The sequence below is a fragment of the Brienomyrus brachyistius genome, chromosome 9 (genome assembly GCF_023856365.1).
Source record: "Brienomyrus brachyistius isolate T26 chromosome 9, BBRACH_0.4, whole genome shotgun sequence".
In the NCBI taxonomy this organism is placed as follows: domain Eukaryota; kingdom Metazoa; phylum Chordata; class Actinopteri; order Osteoglossiformes; family Mormyridae; genus Brienomyrus; species Brienomyrus brachyistius.
In genome coordinates, this window is record NC_064541.1 from 20,651,598 (window position 1) to 20,665,046 (window position 13,449).

A 13,449-nucleotide genomic window follows, 5' to 3' on the forward strand; every position below is an offset into this window, starting at 1 on the left:
GGAGAAGGGGAGCGGCCGAGTGGGGTGAAGGAGAAGGGGAGGGGCCGAGTGGGGTGAAGGAGAAGGGGAGCGGCCGAGTGCGGTGAAGGAGAAGGGGAGCGGCCGAGTGGGGTGAAGGAGAAGGGGAGCGGCCGAGTGGGGTGAAGGGGAAGGGGAGCGGCCGAGTGGGGTGAAGGATAAGGGGAGCGGCCGAGTGGGGTGAAGGATAAGGGGAGCGGCCGAGTGGGGTGAAGGATAAGGGGAGCGGCCGAGTGGGGTGAAGGATAAGGGGAGCGGCCGAGTGGGGTGAAGGATAAGGGGAGCGGCCGAGTGGGGTGAAGGGGAAGGGGAGCGGCCGAGTGGGGTGAAGGAGAAGGGGAGCGGCCGAGTGGGGTGAAGGAGAAGGGGAGCGGCCGAGTGGGGTGAAGGGGAGGGGCCGAGTGGGGTGAAGGGGAGGGGCCGAGTGGGGTGAAGGAGAAGGGGAGCGGCCGAGTGGGGTGAAGGAGAAGGGGAGCGGCCGAGTGGGGTGAAGGAGAAGGGGAGCGGCCGAGTGCGGTGAAGGAGAAGGGGAGCGGCCGAGTGGGGTGAAGGAGAAGGGGAGCGGCCGAGTGGGGTGAAGGAGAAGGGGAGCGGCCGAGTGGGGTGAAGGAGAAGGGGAGCGGCCGAGTGCGGTGAAGGAGAAGGGGAGCGGCCGAGTGCGGTGAAGGAGAAGGGGAGCGGCCGAGTGCGGTGAAGGAGAAGGGGAGCGGCCGAGTGCGGTGAAGGAGAAGGGGAGCGGCCGAGTGCGGTGAAGGAGAAGGGGAGCGGCTGAGTGCGGTGGGTGCAGAGTAAGAGGCAGGTAAAGTGCAGGGTGCAGATCACGGACTCTTCAGCATGGAGGAACTGAGAAAAGTGACCTGAACACAACAGCTACAGCCTGGAGGAAGAAACCCCCCAGGTGGCCTTGAATTTCAGTTCCTGGCCCCCTGACCCTTCTTGAGGAGGGGGTTTGCTGAAAAGGGATCACTAACAAACATTTCCGTTCTGAGAGTGTTAAATTCCAGGTTACGGTGGCTGCAGCAGGACACAAGATAGCTCCCTTCCTCCCTGAAGGCCGACTCCTCATTGTTGGAGTTGAGGGTGGTGTCAGCTGTTAATCTGTGAAGTTTCACGGATGCATCCTTTGAAGAGCAGTCATTAGTATGTAGGGGGTGAAGCCAGTGAGGAGCAAACACATCCCTGGGCAACTCCGATCCCCTTAAAGATGGCGTCTGAGGTGAAATGACCCATGCAGACCTTTGCTTCAGGTTTGCCAGGAAGTCATGGACCCACTGGCTTCGAATCCTTCAGCAGGCCTGATGTACGTGTGGGAAACACCTCATTAACACGCCAAACATGAAACAGGCAGACGTATTTTGAAAAGATGTAGAAAGTAAATAAAAAGGAAAAATTTGAGGAGGAAAATCGAGCGATATTTGGACATATGGCAAAAAGCGCGAACCTTCCGGTGACCAGCATTCTAGCATCATCATTCTTCTGTACTGACGTAATACTTTAATGGCCGCTCATCACCGTGGTCTCATTAAGTACCACAGACACCCAGAGGTCGTCTCCTTAGCAGAGTGCCGCACCGTCAAATGGTTGCGATTCAAAGAACATTCAGTCATATGCAAACTCATAAGTAAGACGGTGCATTTGGTAAGAGCATACATATCACAGAAATGCCTATGCACATACATTTGCCACTTTAATTTTATTTTTAAATAATACTCCACAAATTTGAACACTGTTATGCAACCATAGCACTGTACATTGATTTTCCTGTGACATTTTCATTCAGTGAATTATGAATGGCTGCTGACCACTGCGTCCCACAGCACAGATGTACCTGGATGTCCTCAGGTGTTAGCAGATGTGTCTGGAACTACAGAGTATCATTAGCAGACGTATTAGCAACACATCCAGTGGTGAACGCAGTGGAATAGCAGTGTACATTAGACAAGCGACCGGCTGAATTAAAACATACCAACAATCGAAGTGTACGGAACAGAATCAGTGCTGCAGATGTGAGGTGCACCTGAGTGAGGAGACTGGAGATTTGCCCAAACCTCAAGTCCACATCGTAGGGTTGTCATTGCCGGGGGGAGTTGGGGTCAGAGCTGGCTGAGAAGATTTTCACCGCATGGTCGCCACTGTCTAAGACGACCAGCATGTTCTGAGAAGTGACCGCCAGTCCTTGGGGACACAGCAGACCCTGGCTGACCAGGGGTATGAGGGATGGCGAACCGTGGGACGTCCCCAAACTCCAAATCGACGCCTGTTCCACATCTGCCACGATCACATTCCCATGCATGTCGAAAGCCACAGCGGAGATGCGAAGCCGCAGCGGAGATGGGAGGCTGAGGCCGAAGCTGTCGATCCTGGAGAGGAGAACGAGCTCCCCGCTGAACAGGCTGAATCGCACAGGCCTGCGGCTCCTCCGCCCCTCCGCCAGATCCCCCATGTGCTCCACCACCATCACCTTCCCTGTAGCTGGACAGCAAGCCACCGATCTGGGACACTGCAGGTCAGCACAAGCCACCCGGTTGAGCAGAGTCCGGCTGCGGGCGAAGTCCACTGCTAACTGGGAGAGCGTGTCTGCTTCGGCATCCGTCACCAGCATGCGGCCGCCCCCGTCTACAGTCACGCCCCACGGCAGCCGGAAGGAATCCCGCACTGCCACCACGAGGCGTCCCTCTGGCGTGAACACCTTCACAGCACCGTCTCCGCCGTCAGTCACCACTACGTGCCCGTCAGGCCCCACTGCCACATCCAGGGGGTGGAGTATCTCCTCAGCCTGCTTTCTGGAGCCTGATTTCTGACCGAACTTCTGCAGCTCCTCGCCCCGGGCTCTGAAAAGTACCACTCGTTGTTGGCCGTCGTGCACCACCACAATGGCCCCCGCCGCCTCAGAGATGGCGACCCCAGTGGGGTTCAGCAGCTTTCCCCACCCCCCGAAGGCAGAGTGTAGGCGCAGGGCCCCCGCAGCCAGGCCCCCTGGTCTGGAGGCATCTCTGCTCACAGGGAGGTTGGGGGGGAGCCTCGAGCTCCTGTGCAGCAGCTCCGAGAGCTCGGCCAGGGGAAGGCAATCCGACGTGTGGCACACGCTGCAGGCCTTCCTGCAGAAGGGGCACTCCAGGCTCCGCAGGACGGGGTTAGAGAGGGCGGCGACGCAGGCTGCACACAGAACATGGCCGCAGAGGAGACTGCGGGGCCTCCGCTCCGTCCGCTGCACGCTGAAGCTCTCGAAGCACACCTTGCACTCCAGCAGAGCGACACGGATCTCGTCCAGCACCCCCTCCGCTCCTGGGCGCCTGCAGCCGGGGGGAGGGCGCCCCAAGGACATGCCGGAGATTTCGTCACAGCATTGCCTCTTACACAGCTGCTGTTAAATGTGGCTGTTAGTGGAAAAGTGAGAGAGACAGAGAGGAAATGAAAGAATGAAGAGTGATGGAAAAAGGGAGAGAGAGAGAGAATGAAAGGAGAAACGCAGCAGAGAGAATATTTACAGTCCACTCACCATGAGTAGGCCCAGCAGTCACATGACTGTAATGCTGTCATCTGAATTACTCTGGTGCCACCTACAGGCAGAAACTGGAAGGAAAAAAAACATCTACACAGACATCTATACATGTATTCATGATCCTATCCAAGATAAGCAGTTGTACGATGGGTTATTTAACTGATAGACAAGATTGACTTCAAGTAGGAAATTTGGGATTTTTTTATTAGCACTTTAAAAATGATCGCTGTGACAGATATCACCTCCAGGAGGTCAGAGGTTAACCGATGGTGTTATGAGTTTGACATATTCAGAGATGTCAGTCTGTTGCTATGCTGACAATGTATCACAATGTAACGTAATAAAAAAGGGAGTCTGGAAAAAAGCACTCAGTCTAGAAATATCTTTATGACCTAAATACAGTACAGTAGTCCATTGTTATAACATTTATAACCCATTTAATGTTTAAAATTTAAAATTTCATTAAATGTAAGTTCACCACAAAAGTATCATATCATTAGTGTCCATTTGGTTAATACAATGTTATTACCAATTTCCATGTAAATTACAGGAAGATCATCCCATTGGTTAGGAAAAAAAATCATCCAAAACAGGTTTATTATTAAAGCATCTTAAAGTGCAACCAAAATCTACAACATACAAAACCCAACATGCTTAAGAAAAAAGTTTCTCAAGGCGTAGACAGATTGTGCAAATGTCACCAGGACTGTCAGTCTGATTTATGTGATTAAATGTTTCAGGACGTGATGCTCAGCGATTTCCAGGAAGATTAACATCACTGTCAAATCTCAAGACCCCTATCAGCTACGAGAGAAGCAGTACAGACGAGTGAATGTCAATCAAGTACCAGAGATGAATGATAACATCCATCAGGGCAAAGAAGCAATAGTGAGAGGAGGCCCATTTTAGGAAGGTAACTTAAGGACTTATAATGAAAACCTATAAGAGAAACACAAACACGCAGAACCTGAAACACATGCAGGTTCTGTTAGTACAACTTCATAAACAAGCACCACAATGTTACAAACATAAGTCACAGATCAAACGACTTAAAAAGTACCGAAACTGTGTTTCACTCAGGGTTTTCCAAGCTGCCCATTTAAAATCTTGATATTCTATACATATTTTCAAATGTTCAGTGCTCTATGTTCAAATCATAAACGCCGGTATTACAAATACCTTACAAGATACTATGGTGATAAATACTGCCACTGGGACAAGACCAACAAATAAGCACAGCGTCTATAGTATAGGTGGAGCTTGCATGCAAATTCACAGTAGTAATTCGCTCTCTGATTGGCTTCTTGGGTTTTGCAGTCCAAGTGAAGAACTGCTATCCTGCAACATACAGAGACTCTCACAGGTTGGCAGTGGGTCACGCGGTACAATGAAAACAGCAGTTTGTCCAAAAATGACCAGACGGCATCAGACCGGGTATCATCTTCCACCAACCATCTACATTCTCTCCCCTCTGCTCTGCTTTGCTCACAGACTGTGCAGAGATCCTGTATAGTGATCAATTCTCTGCCTGATTCCCAGTCACCACCAACAATGGTGGAGGTAGTGGTGTTGGGGGGGTCAAACCAGTCTTCCCTTCCGCCTGTCTTGCCCATTGCTCGCCTTGTTCTTGCCCACGCTCCTCCTCTGCTTGGATGAGCGAAGGGCAGCCCCCCCTGAATCTTCTCCTGAGGGGGGGTAGAAGAGTGCACTTAGTAACACTTGCCTTTCAAGTACAATTAATTGAGAAAAAAAAACAGTTGTTAGACAAGGTACTTTGCCCCTTAATATAAGGAGAGACAATTTACCTTCTGGATGTGTCAGGCCATGTAATTCGTCACACTTTGTTTATATCCAACAAGCTTTTTCAGCTACAGAATACCTCTGTACCTTTGATCTTTTTAGGCCAACAGTCTTTCGAATCTCTGTCGTAGGGATCCTCACATTCCGAATGGTTCTGAAAAAGAGGGATGTACACAAACATGACACGTTTGTCTAGTGGTCTCTCCATCACTCTTTTCTCCAAACCAAAAAACCCACTGATGCTCTACATACTGCCCTGCACATCGTGCATTCTGAGATTTCACCATGTATACTGCCTGGGAACAGAGCCAGTGATTTGGGGAGGGGTTTGCCTGGGGAAGGGGCATCCCACGCTCACCTTGTGATGCGTCTCGAACCTCTCCGCGTACCACACCATCCCGTAGAGGCAGAGGAATGTGATGAAGGCCTTAAGATAGAGACACATCAAACAATGCAGGCAAAGAACTTCTGGACCATCCTAGGGACCAGTCTTCTCGGTTTTCAAGGAGTGGATGGTTTAGCAACTTCTATAAGCATCCAAACTCTACATCCTGTATTTAGCCTATAAAGATCTTCATGTTCATTCATGTTCGTGTGTGAGGAGCACAGAGAAGAGATCTATCCATCATAAATGCTCCACAGCTGTTTCTCTGGCACCAATCCATCACAGGGTCCACTCACACTCAGACACAAACTGAAACTGCCCCCCCAAAAGAGGTGACAATAGGAATCCCCCCCCCCACCCCCACCCCAAACCTGGAGCCATGGATCCAGGATCTTACCAGGCACAGGAGCCAGAGGATGACGTAGAGGACCTGAGTCTTGGAGAAGAGGTCCTGGCCGAATTTAACGCAGGCCAGGGCTTCCAGGAAGGCGATAGCCCTGTGTCAAGAGGGAATCGGCACCACAGGAAGGTCCTGTTTTAGCAAAACGCCCAGAACCCCGTGCGTCACAGAGGTGTAACCCCCCCCCCCCCCCAGCTCCCCCACATGCCAGGATGGAAGCGGAAAAGGCTAAAAGGATATTTCCGGGAAAGAAGATGTGTCACATCGGGAAGTTTGACAGTGGCCCACAGTAATTAAATTAAACCTTTCGCAGTTTAGTTAGTGGGTAGAGAGAAATACCAGCCTGATACTGAACATCTGACTAGAAAGCTGCTTCGGGTTCATCTGCAGCTGGCTGGAAGCTGGACTTCATGCACACAGTTAATATACTACAGTTCTCTGTGCTCAGCGTAGACTGAGGTTCAGCCCATGATCCTAAGCATCTAACTGGGACACATTTGTTTACGGGAAGAATCCTAACAGGAAATGCAACTATGTGATGCAGCAAGAAAATGTTTTAAAATCTTTTTATATAATCCACAGCGAATAATCACTTACCCGAAGACCCAGCACTGCGTCCCGACCCTTCTGCACTGCGTATCGGTGAGATAAGCATAATACTGCCTAAAGTAAAACAGGAACAATTCCAGTTCAAAACATGAGGCTGGTTTTCAATACAAACAGCTTTTATTAAACAGCACTTGAGATTAAATGAACAGGCGATTAATGCATGAGTGTATAAACAGAATGTAAATCTCAAACTGGAAAGGGATGAAGAATGTGCTGCTCCGGTGTGGTTTGTCACTGCGTGAGACGACATTATTCAATGAGTCCTGAGAAAAGTGCCGCATTTCTGTAAACATTTCGCTATAGATTGGAATAAAGCTTTATTTTCTGAGTGAAGTGGTTTGTCCGTGAAAATCATTGTTTTTTCCCTTTGTGAAGACAACTATTAAAAAGTACCACCACTCTGTCTGTGTGTGTGTGTGTGTGTGTGTGCGCGCGCGCATCGCTGTGTATCGCTGTGTGTGTGTGTATGTGTGCATGTGTCCAACGTGTTTGGGAGCAGATAAGAATTAGTGGTTAGCGGAGAAAATAAAGCAGTAATATTACCGTACGGTGGGGGCCGTGATAATACCGACGAACAGGATCCGACACCAGCTGAGGGGGTGGGAAGCCTGAAATACGAAGATGTGCTTCAGGAAGAATGTGTTGAGCTCCGTCAGCTGAGGAGAGAGGAGAGGAACAGCGAAACCTTTAAGAATGGTGCTGACTGGGGCTCCTTCTGCAATGGCAGGCTAACAAAAGTCTGCTAAATGCTAAGTTGCTTACATCTGCGATACTCAACCCAGTCCCCAGAGACCCCCCAGACACTCCACATTTTTGCTCCCTCCCAGCCCTCAGCATACCTGTACCAGGAATTCACTGCTCTTGACTGCTTGATAGATTGGTTCAAGTAAGCTGGGAGTTGAGAGGGAGCAAAAACGTGGACTATCTGAGGGTCTGAAGGGCTTTGAGGAGAAACACTGGCGTAGAATATAAATTCACCTGCCAGAGAATCATGAAGAGGTAGACGCCCGCCACCCTCTGAAAGGACGACTTGGGGTCAAACCAGCGCACGTAGGTCCAGCTGGCAGGCGTGAACTGCAGCGCGGCTCGCTTGATCTTCCCCGTGGTGCTATGTATGTCCCTGTAGGACAGAAAAGCACCTATGGGCAACCACATACAAAGAAGGACACCTGCACCTTCAATGACAGAACACCAGGGACATAACTCTGATACGCCACACAGCCACTGGGGGGCGCTTTCAGAGACTGGGTGGGTGGTCACCAAGACTACCGAAAAGCACTCAGAAAACGGCAGACCTACTTGATGCTGGCCCAGTGGTACGCCCGCATCTCCAGGAAGTGGCAGACGGTCATGCCCAGCCAGATACCTCCCCCGTTGCACAGGAGGATGTCCAGGATCACCTGATCCCACCAACACTCAGCAAAGTTGGGCAGAAGATGCATGAAGAACAGCTGGAAGTATGGGGGGGGGGGGTCGTTTGCTTTAGCTTGACGGCCATCTGATCAGACCCTGTCGACCGAAAGCCAACTCACTGGGCGCTATGGTGCTGCCCCCCTGCCCATCACCACTAGCACACACAGGCGGGCGCATAGCCAGTGTTGGGTTATTCAGGTCCTGAGAGTAAAAGTCCAGACCAGGATTTTATTTCAGCCAACCACTTGAATACTCTGTGACTATGACTCTTTATGCTCAGCTGGTTGGTTGAAACAAAATCTTGGTCTGGATTTTTACTCTCTGGACCTGAATTAGCCAGCAGCAGTGGGATACCATCTGTCTGATGTACCTATACGTATCGCAATACCGTTTCACACTCACACATGTACCACCCAGATTAAATATGACATTTTTTTGTCTTTGACTAATACTTCCATTTCTATTATAGCACCAGTCGCCGCTTTTCATCCCACTGCAGGTTACAGTCTGACCCTAACTCTAACCTAACCCTAACCCTAACCTAACCCTGACCCTAACCCTAACCCTTGCACATGACCAATCCTTGAATCCTTGAAGCCCAGCACCACAGGGCTTACAGCCCCCTCTACGGTCGGCTTACGGCACAGAGCACCTCGGGTCGCTCAGGTGACTCATCCCCCCCATCACTCTCCCCTCCCTAACGTCTGACGCCCCCGACATATCAGCTGGGCTCGACCCGCAGACACAGCCCCCAGAGGCTTCTCTCCACTTTGCGTCTGCATGCTAATTCAGAAACGTTTACTTTACACATAAGTAACAGACACAGAGCAACACCCCAGTGAGTATCATGACACATTCAGTCCAGCTAAGATGTGCACGTTGATATACCGTAAAGAGGTTCAAATTACACACATTAAACTGTTTAGGAAATTGTTTAAACATCTTAACATGAAAACTCATTATGTTAATAAAGCCTAGGATTGCTTGGTAAGATCGGCTGATCCATACAATCCAAACACCGCCGTCTTCCATAGGTGTGCAGGTGTTGGTGGTTTGAGGCGGCCCAACAAGGCTGCAGCTCGCCGGTGCCTTCGCCGGCGCTACGCGACCCGGTACTGCTGCCCGCCGCCTCGCAGCTGAACCGCCGTACCTCCGTCAGCTCCCAGGTGATGCTGATGGTCCAGCAGAGTCCGTAGCTGCGGATGAGCAGCGCCTTCATGGCCCAGCCCCAGAAGTGCCCGAAGGCGAAGATGTCGAAGTGGCTGAGGATGCGCTCCCAGGTGATGACGTGACAGTTCACCGCATACTCCTGCAGAGAGGAGGGGGTAAAAGGAGCAAGAACCGGCAGTGAAAATCCCCACGCCGGGACCGGCAGTGAAAATCCCCACGCCGGGACCGGCAGTGAAAATCCCCACGCCGGGACCGGCAGTGAAAATCCCACCCCCCCGGGTCACTCAGGTTACCATGACTTCGACTTCACGGGTGGCGTAGCGAAGATCAGGATCCAGCCAGTACATCAGGCTCTTCACCTGTTCCCAGTTCAGGAAGATGATGAAGACCAGAAAGAGGAAGTACAGAACACTGAGACCTGCGGGAGAAATCAGATTCAGAAGTTTGTACATAAAAGGAATTTCCTCTGGTTCCTTCTCTGATTTCAAAGTACTTACACAGAACAGACCTACAGCAAGGAGCATATATCCCAGATGTACAGAAACACACACAACAATGTAGTACAGGATGTACAGTAAGGACTTGAGCCGAGGGAACATCGTGCAGAATGGTAATTGCAAAAATGACAAACAGAAAGCTGCAGTCAGACAGGGTAACAGACATCATTTCCAATGTGGGTAACAATGAAAATTCTCTTACTAATCAGCACTAGATATTATAATTTGTCGGTTGGTCAATAAAAGAATTTACTTCTGACCAGAGGTGGAGGTTTCAGGTCCAGAGAGTATAAACCCAAAGCAAGACTTTGTTTCAACCAACTAGCTGGGAGTAAAGAGTCACAGTCACAGAGTCAAAGAGTCACAGAGTCACAGAGTGCTGTAAAATGTAAATCACACACTAAGGCTATTTAATGTGCCGTTATTTATTACATGTATTATAAAACAAGAATTTATTTTTGTAAAGTAATAGGTGATAGATTACTAGTTATCCTCTTAAAAAAGTATTAAATAATGTAGCTATTTTGATGACTTCAAAGTTTGATTACTTTTCTAACAAATGTTTTAAACTGCAATAAAGCTGACATGTTCCAGCGGCTTTGCTGCATTGTCTGGAAATGTGCTGCAAGAAGGCATTTCTGCACAGTAAAAAGATGCAAAGCAACAAAATGTGTGTGATATTCTACATATAAGCTTTTTACTGAAAAGAATATTCAGATGTAACCCCTTTGTAATCACCAACACTAACAACAGTAACTGTAGTTTAATTACATATTTCTTCTCTGTAACCATAACTGGTTACAATTACATTTATTTTTGTAACTACTGCAGTTACTCCCCAAAAGGCGAGTACATTTTGAAATGAAACGGTTAACATTGCTGTGCTGGTTTGCAAGCTGCCTCCAATCTTTTCCATTGATAATGCTGCTTTACTTAAAGCATTTACAATCTACACTCAGTATTATTCACATCTTATTTCGAATAAATTATGCGTATATATAGGCTGATAAAATACGATGTGAAAAGGTAGTTTTCTGTTTCGAAATAAGCAATGAAAATAAGAATAATCATGTTACTGATTCGCGATTTAAATATTGTGTTAAATGATTGTGATCATTATGTTACCTATTATTAAGCAGCGCCAGAGGAGGTGCCGATTAGCGCTACACCTGTAAGGGGGTTCGAGAGACGCACACCAGAAAGCTCAGGGAATTCCCTGCCGTTGAAGCTAGACAGTCAATTAATACAATTGTTATTATCCCTTAGCTTAACTTTTAAAAGTAAACTAAAATCAGCAACATGATTTCCATGGTTATAAACAGCGACTCACCGAAAACCATGCGCCATATCACTGGATGTGGCCTCGTGAACGGACCTGAAATGGACACACCGTTACGGCGTATAATTCCCATTATAAAATTCCCTGAGTTACAATATGGCGCATCCAGTCCAAATCCATACAATTTCCCCAAGTGAAAGGAGCTGATGTCGTGCATCAGTTATTCGTACTTACTGCCCACTTGGGATTAGTAAAAGTTTCATACCGTTGGGGAAGGCAAGGACACCAATGATGAGAAAGAAGAAGATGACCAACAGGAGGCCCACCCTTAAGTTGCTGTCCGGATCCGTGTCGTTCCTGTTAGAGGAACAACCACCAGGTACAGCTGTTACCTGTGTCAGGTTTGCAAGGGTGTAAAACAGTCAAATACAAAGTTAAACACACATACAAGTTGTAAACTTTGTTGCACTTTCTAGCTCTATTTAAAAATGCAGAACGTAAACTTCTGTCTGCATTTAACTGAAAAGATAGAATGGAAATGGCACTTAATCGCTTGGGTACAGTCGGCATCGTGAAAGGAGTTTACTGCAATATCTGCGAGTCTACTTTCCATGTTTTGACAGGAGGGTCTGCGGGATTTCCATTACATTCTCTCCTACATGTAATTTAGTGGCATTTTATTATTTGGTGACTAACATGAGTATTAAATGCACTCGGGCGGTGTGACAAAGACAACAGTGAACAAGATAGTTAGAAAATGGAGGCCAGGAATCACAGTCTTTTAACACGTCAGTGTTACTTGCAACCTTGTGCGATTACGCCCCAAAATATTCCGAGTGCAGTACTGAACGATTAACTGAATATTAAACAAAAATCTGGCGCCAGTATGATATCATTAAGGTGGGCGTGTCCCCATAGGGAAGCAAGCACGAAGCGTGGGAATATTCCAGTTTGCAAATTAAGAAAAACTGCCACAGGAGGTCCTGAAAATGACAGGCGCCTCAGGGGTTTAACGGCGATCTGTTTTCACACCAATCCCTTCTGCAAATAAGATCCGTAACCTGGACATTTATGACTGAAGGAAACATGAGTTTGCTGCTAATCGGCGAAACACGCGACCATGACAAACATTCTCCAGCAGTAAATTGCTGCAAGTTAGTGGCGCCTGCAAGACGCGAACTGCATGGTCGCTCACCTCGCAAATGCGAAGTACATCAAGCTGATCACGGTGCAAGTGAGCAACGTGATCGTGTGAGGCTTGTAGAAGAACTCGATGGTAATATCCTCCACTTGTTGCTCGTTGATCATGCGGAAATGAAGCCTGTAACTGACATCATCTTTGCTCAAGGTCTGGGTCGCCATAACTCCAGCTAAATGCTACCGGATAATGTTTTTGTTTCGGGTTAATCCACGTCTATCCGCGATCACTGAGTTAACCAGCGGCTGGTTAGTGAAATGATCAGAAGGCTATTTAACTGCGACAAATGAGTTGATGCATGCGAAATAAAAAGTGCGTCGTCCTGAGTTATGCGTGCTCCCCGCAACAAAACCCGTATTTGTAAAGGTGCTCGTATATATTTATATCCAAGTCATGAGCAAGGTCAACTCTGATAGTATGACTCGGAATAACGACCGACTCTTTTCTGGAATTCCGCACTGGATCCGAGGAGTGAAACTTGATCGGGGTCACGTGTGCAGCGCGGGCCGAGGCACCAGTCCAGGGAAATGGGGGATATTTAGGCAAACAGGGAATTAAAGCGTTTCCTGATCCATAGTACTTATATTCCCACTTAAATGAAAAATGCAACTCAAGTAAGTTAGGTTTCTTCAGACATGTACTTGGCTTTCGTAGTAGAATAAATCTTTTGTGATACTGCTTGGGCTAGATTTATATTTAAAGAGCATTAAAATATTTTATTTTGTTTCCTACTTTTGTTGGCCTAATCACTCCGAAGCACGGCCATCTAACGTTACTCTTTGTTAGAGTGATTTAGTGTAGGTAGTGGTCTCACACCTTCTCCTTCTTCCACCGACCGAACTGTTATTCCTGCTTCTTGTCCCTTCGGCTAAAAATCACATTATTTGTCCTTGATCTCCTGTTTGTCCTCAGCAATACAGCGTATTCCCTAGTGCGCTGCATGCTATAGTCCCCACTAGGTGTCATTGTTTTTTAAGTGAACATTTCATCATTATATATGCACGTTCCAATCGCTAATGTAGTGCGGGAACCAATAGGACAGGGTTCTGACTTTTACAAAGAAACCAATCTGGGGTTGGGGGGCGAAGATATTATTAATCATCATTTCACGCCTATTCTGCAGCGCGTCCGGACAGAACAGCTTATCGGCCGAGATAATGAAATAAGCAGCATGTAAA

At 48.1% G+C, this 13,449-nt stretch overlaps 2 protein-coding genes across 4 annotated transcripts; both read right to left on the bottom strand.

Moving 5' to 3' along the window:
* Positions 1 to 1,688: 1,688 nt before the first annotated feature.
* Positions 1,689 to 3,654, bottom strand: LOC125748790 (E3 ubiquitin-protein ligase NHLRC1-like). Of its 2 annotated transcripts, none has more exons than XM_049025415.1 (2): positions 3,518 to 3,654; positions 1,689 to 3,311 (listed from the first exon to the last, which is right to left on the bottom strand). In XM_049025415.1, exons 1-2 carry the CDS (start codon positions 3,628 to 3,630, stop codon positions 2,090 to 2,092), a joined length of 1,335 nt encoding a protein of 444 aa, XP_048881372.1. In that variant the 5' UTR covers positions 3,631 to 3,654; the 3' UTR covers positions 1,689 to 2,089. The 2 variants fall into 2 exon arrangements, with proteins under 2 accessions (XP_048881372.1, XP_048881374.1); XM_049025417.1 differs by having other exon boundaries at positions 1,689 to 3,395; positions 3,518 to 3,646.
* A 49-nt stretch (positions 3,655 to 3,703) lies between these two features.
* On the bottom strand, positions 3,704 to 13,219 carry LOC125748787 (phosphatidylserine synthase 1-like). 2 transcript variants are annotated; one of them, XR_007399671.1, is made up of 13 exons: positions 12,269 to 13,219; positions 11,339 to 11,430; positions 11,125 to 11,169; positions 9,591 to 9,715; positions 9,278 to 9,436; positions 8,014 to 8,165; positions 7,693 to 7,834; positions 7,258 to 7,370; positions 6,703 to 6,768; positions 6,103 to 6,202; positions 5,679 to 5,747; positions 5,326 to 5,474; positions 3,704 to 5,205 (listed from the first exon to the last, which is right to left on the bottom strand). XR_007399671.1 is itself a non-coding variant. In XM_049025411.1 (13 exons), exons 1-13 carry the CDS (start codon positions 12,433 to 12,435, stop codon positions 5,099 to 5,101), a joined length of 1,404 nt encoding a protein of 467 aa, XP_048881368.1. In that variant the 5' UTR covers positions 12,436 to 13,218; the 3' UTR covers positions 3,704 to 5,098. The 2 variants fall into 2 exon arrangements, 1 of the variants encoding a protein (XP_048881368.1); XM_049025411.1 differs by having other exon boundaries at positions 5,408 to 5,474; positions 12,269 to 13,218.
* Positions 13,220 to 13,449: the final 230 nt, after the last annotated feature.

Excerpts from the sequence above, each read along its gene's own strand:
- LOC125748790 (XM_049025415.1), bottom strand. The coding sequence starts at position 3,630 with ATGTATAGATGTCTGTGTAGATGTTTTTTTTCCTTCCAGTTTCTGCCT. Across the intron at positions 3,312-3,517 it reads GACTGCTGGGCCTACTCATG|GCGCCCAGGAGCGGAGGGGG; the intron begins GTGAGTGGACTG and ends CCCCGGCTGCAG.
- LOC125748787 (XM_049025411.1), bottom strand. The coding sequence starts at position 12,435 with ATGGCGACCCAGACCTTGAGCAAAGATGATGTCAGTTACAGGCTTCAT. Across the intron at positions 7,371-7,692 it reads TCTTCATGATTCTCTGGCAG|CTGACGGAGCTCAACACATT; the intron begins GTGAATTTATAT and ends CTCTCTCCTCAG. Across the intron at positions 5,475-5,678 it reads GGTTCGAGACGCATCACAAG|AACCATTCGGAATGTGAGGA; the intron begins GTGAGCGTGGGA and ends CCTCTTTTTCAG.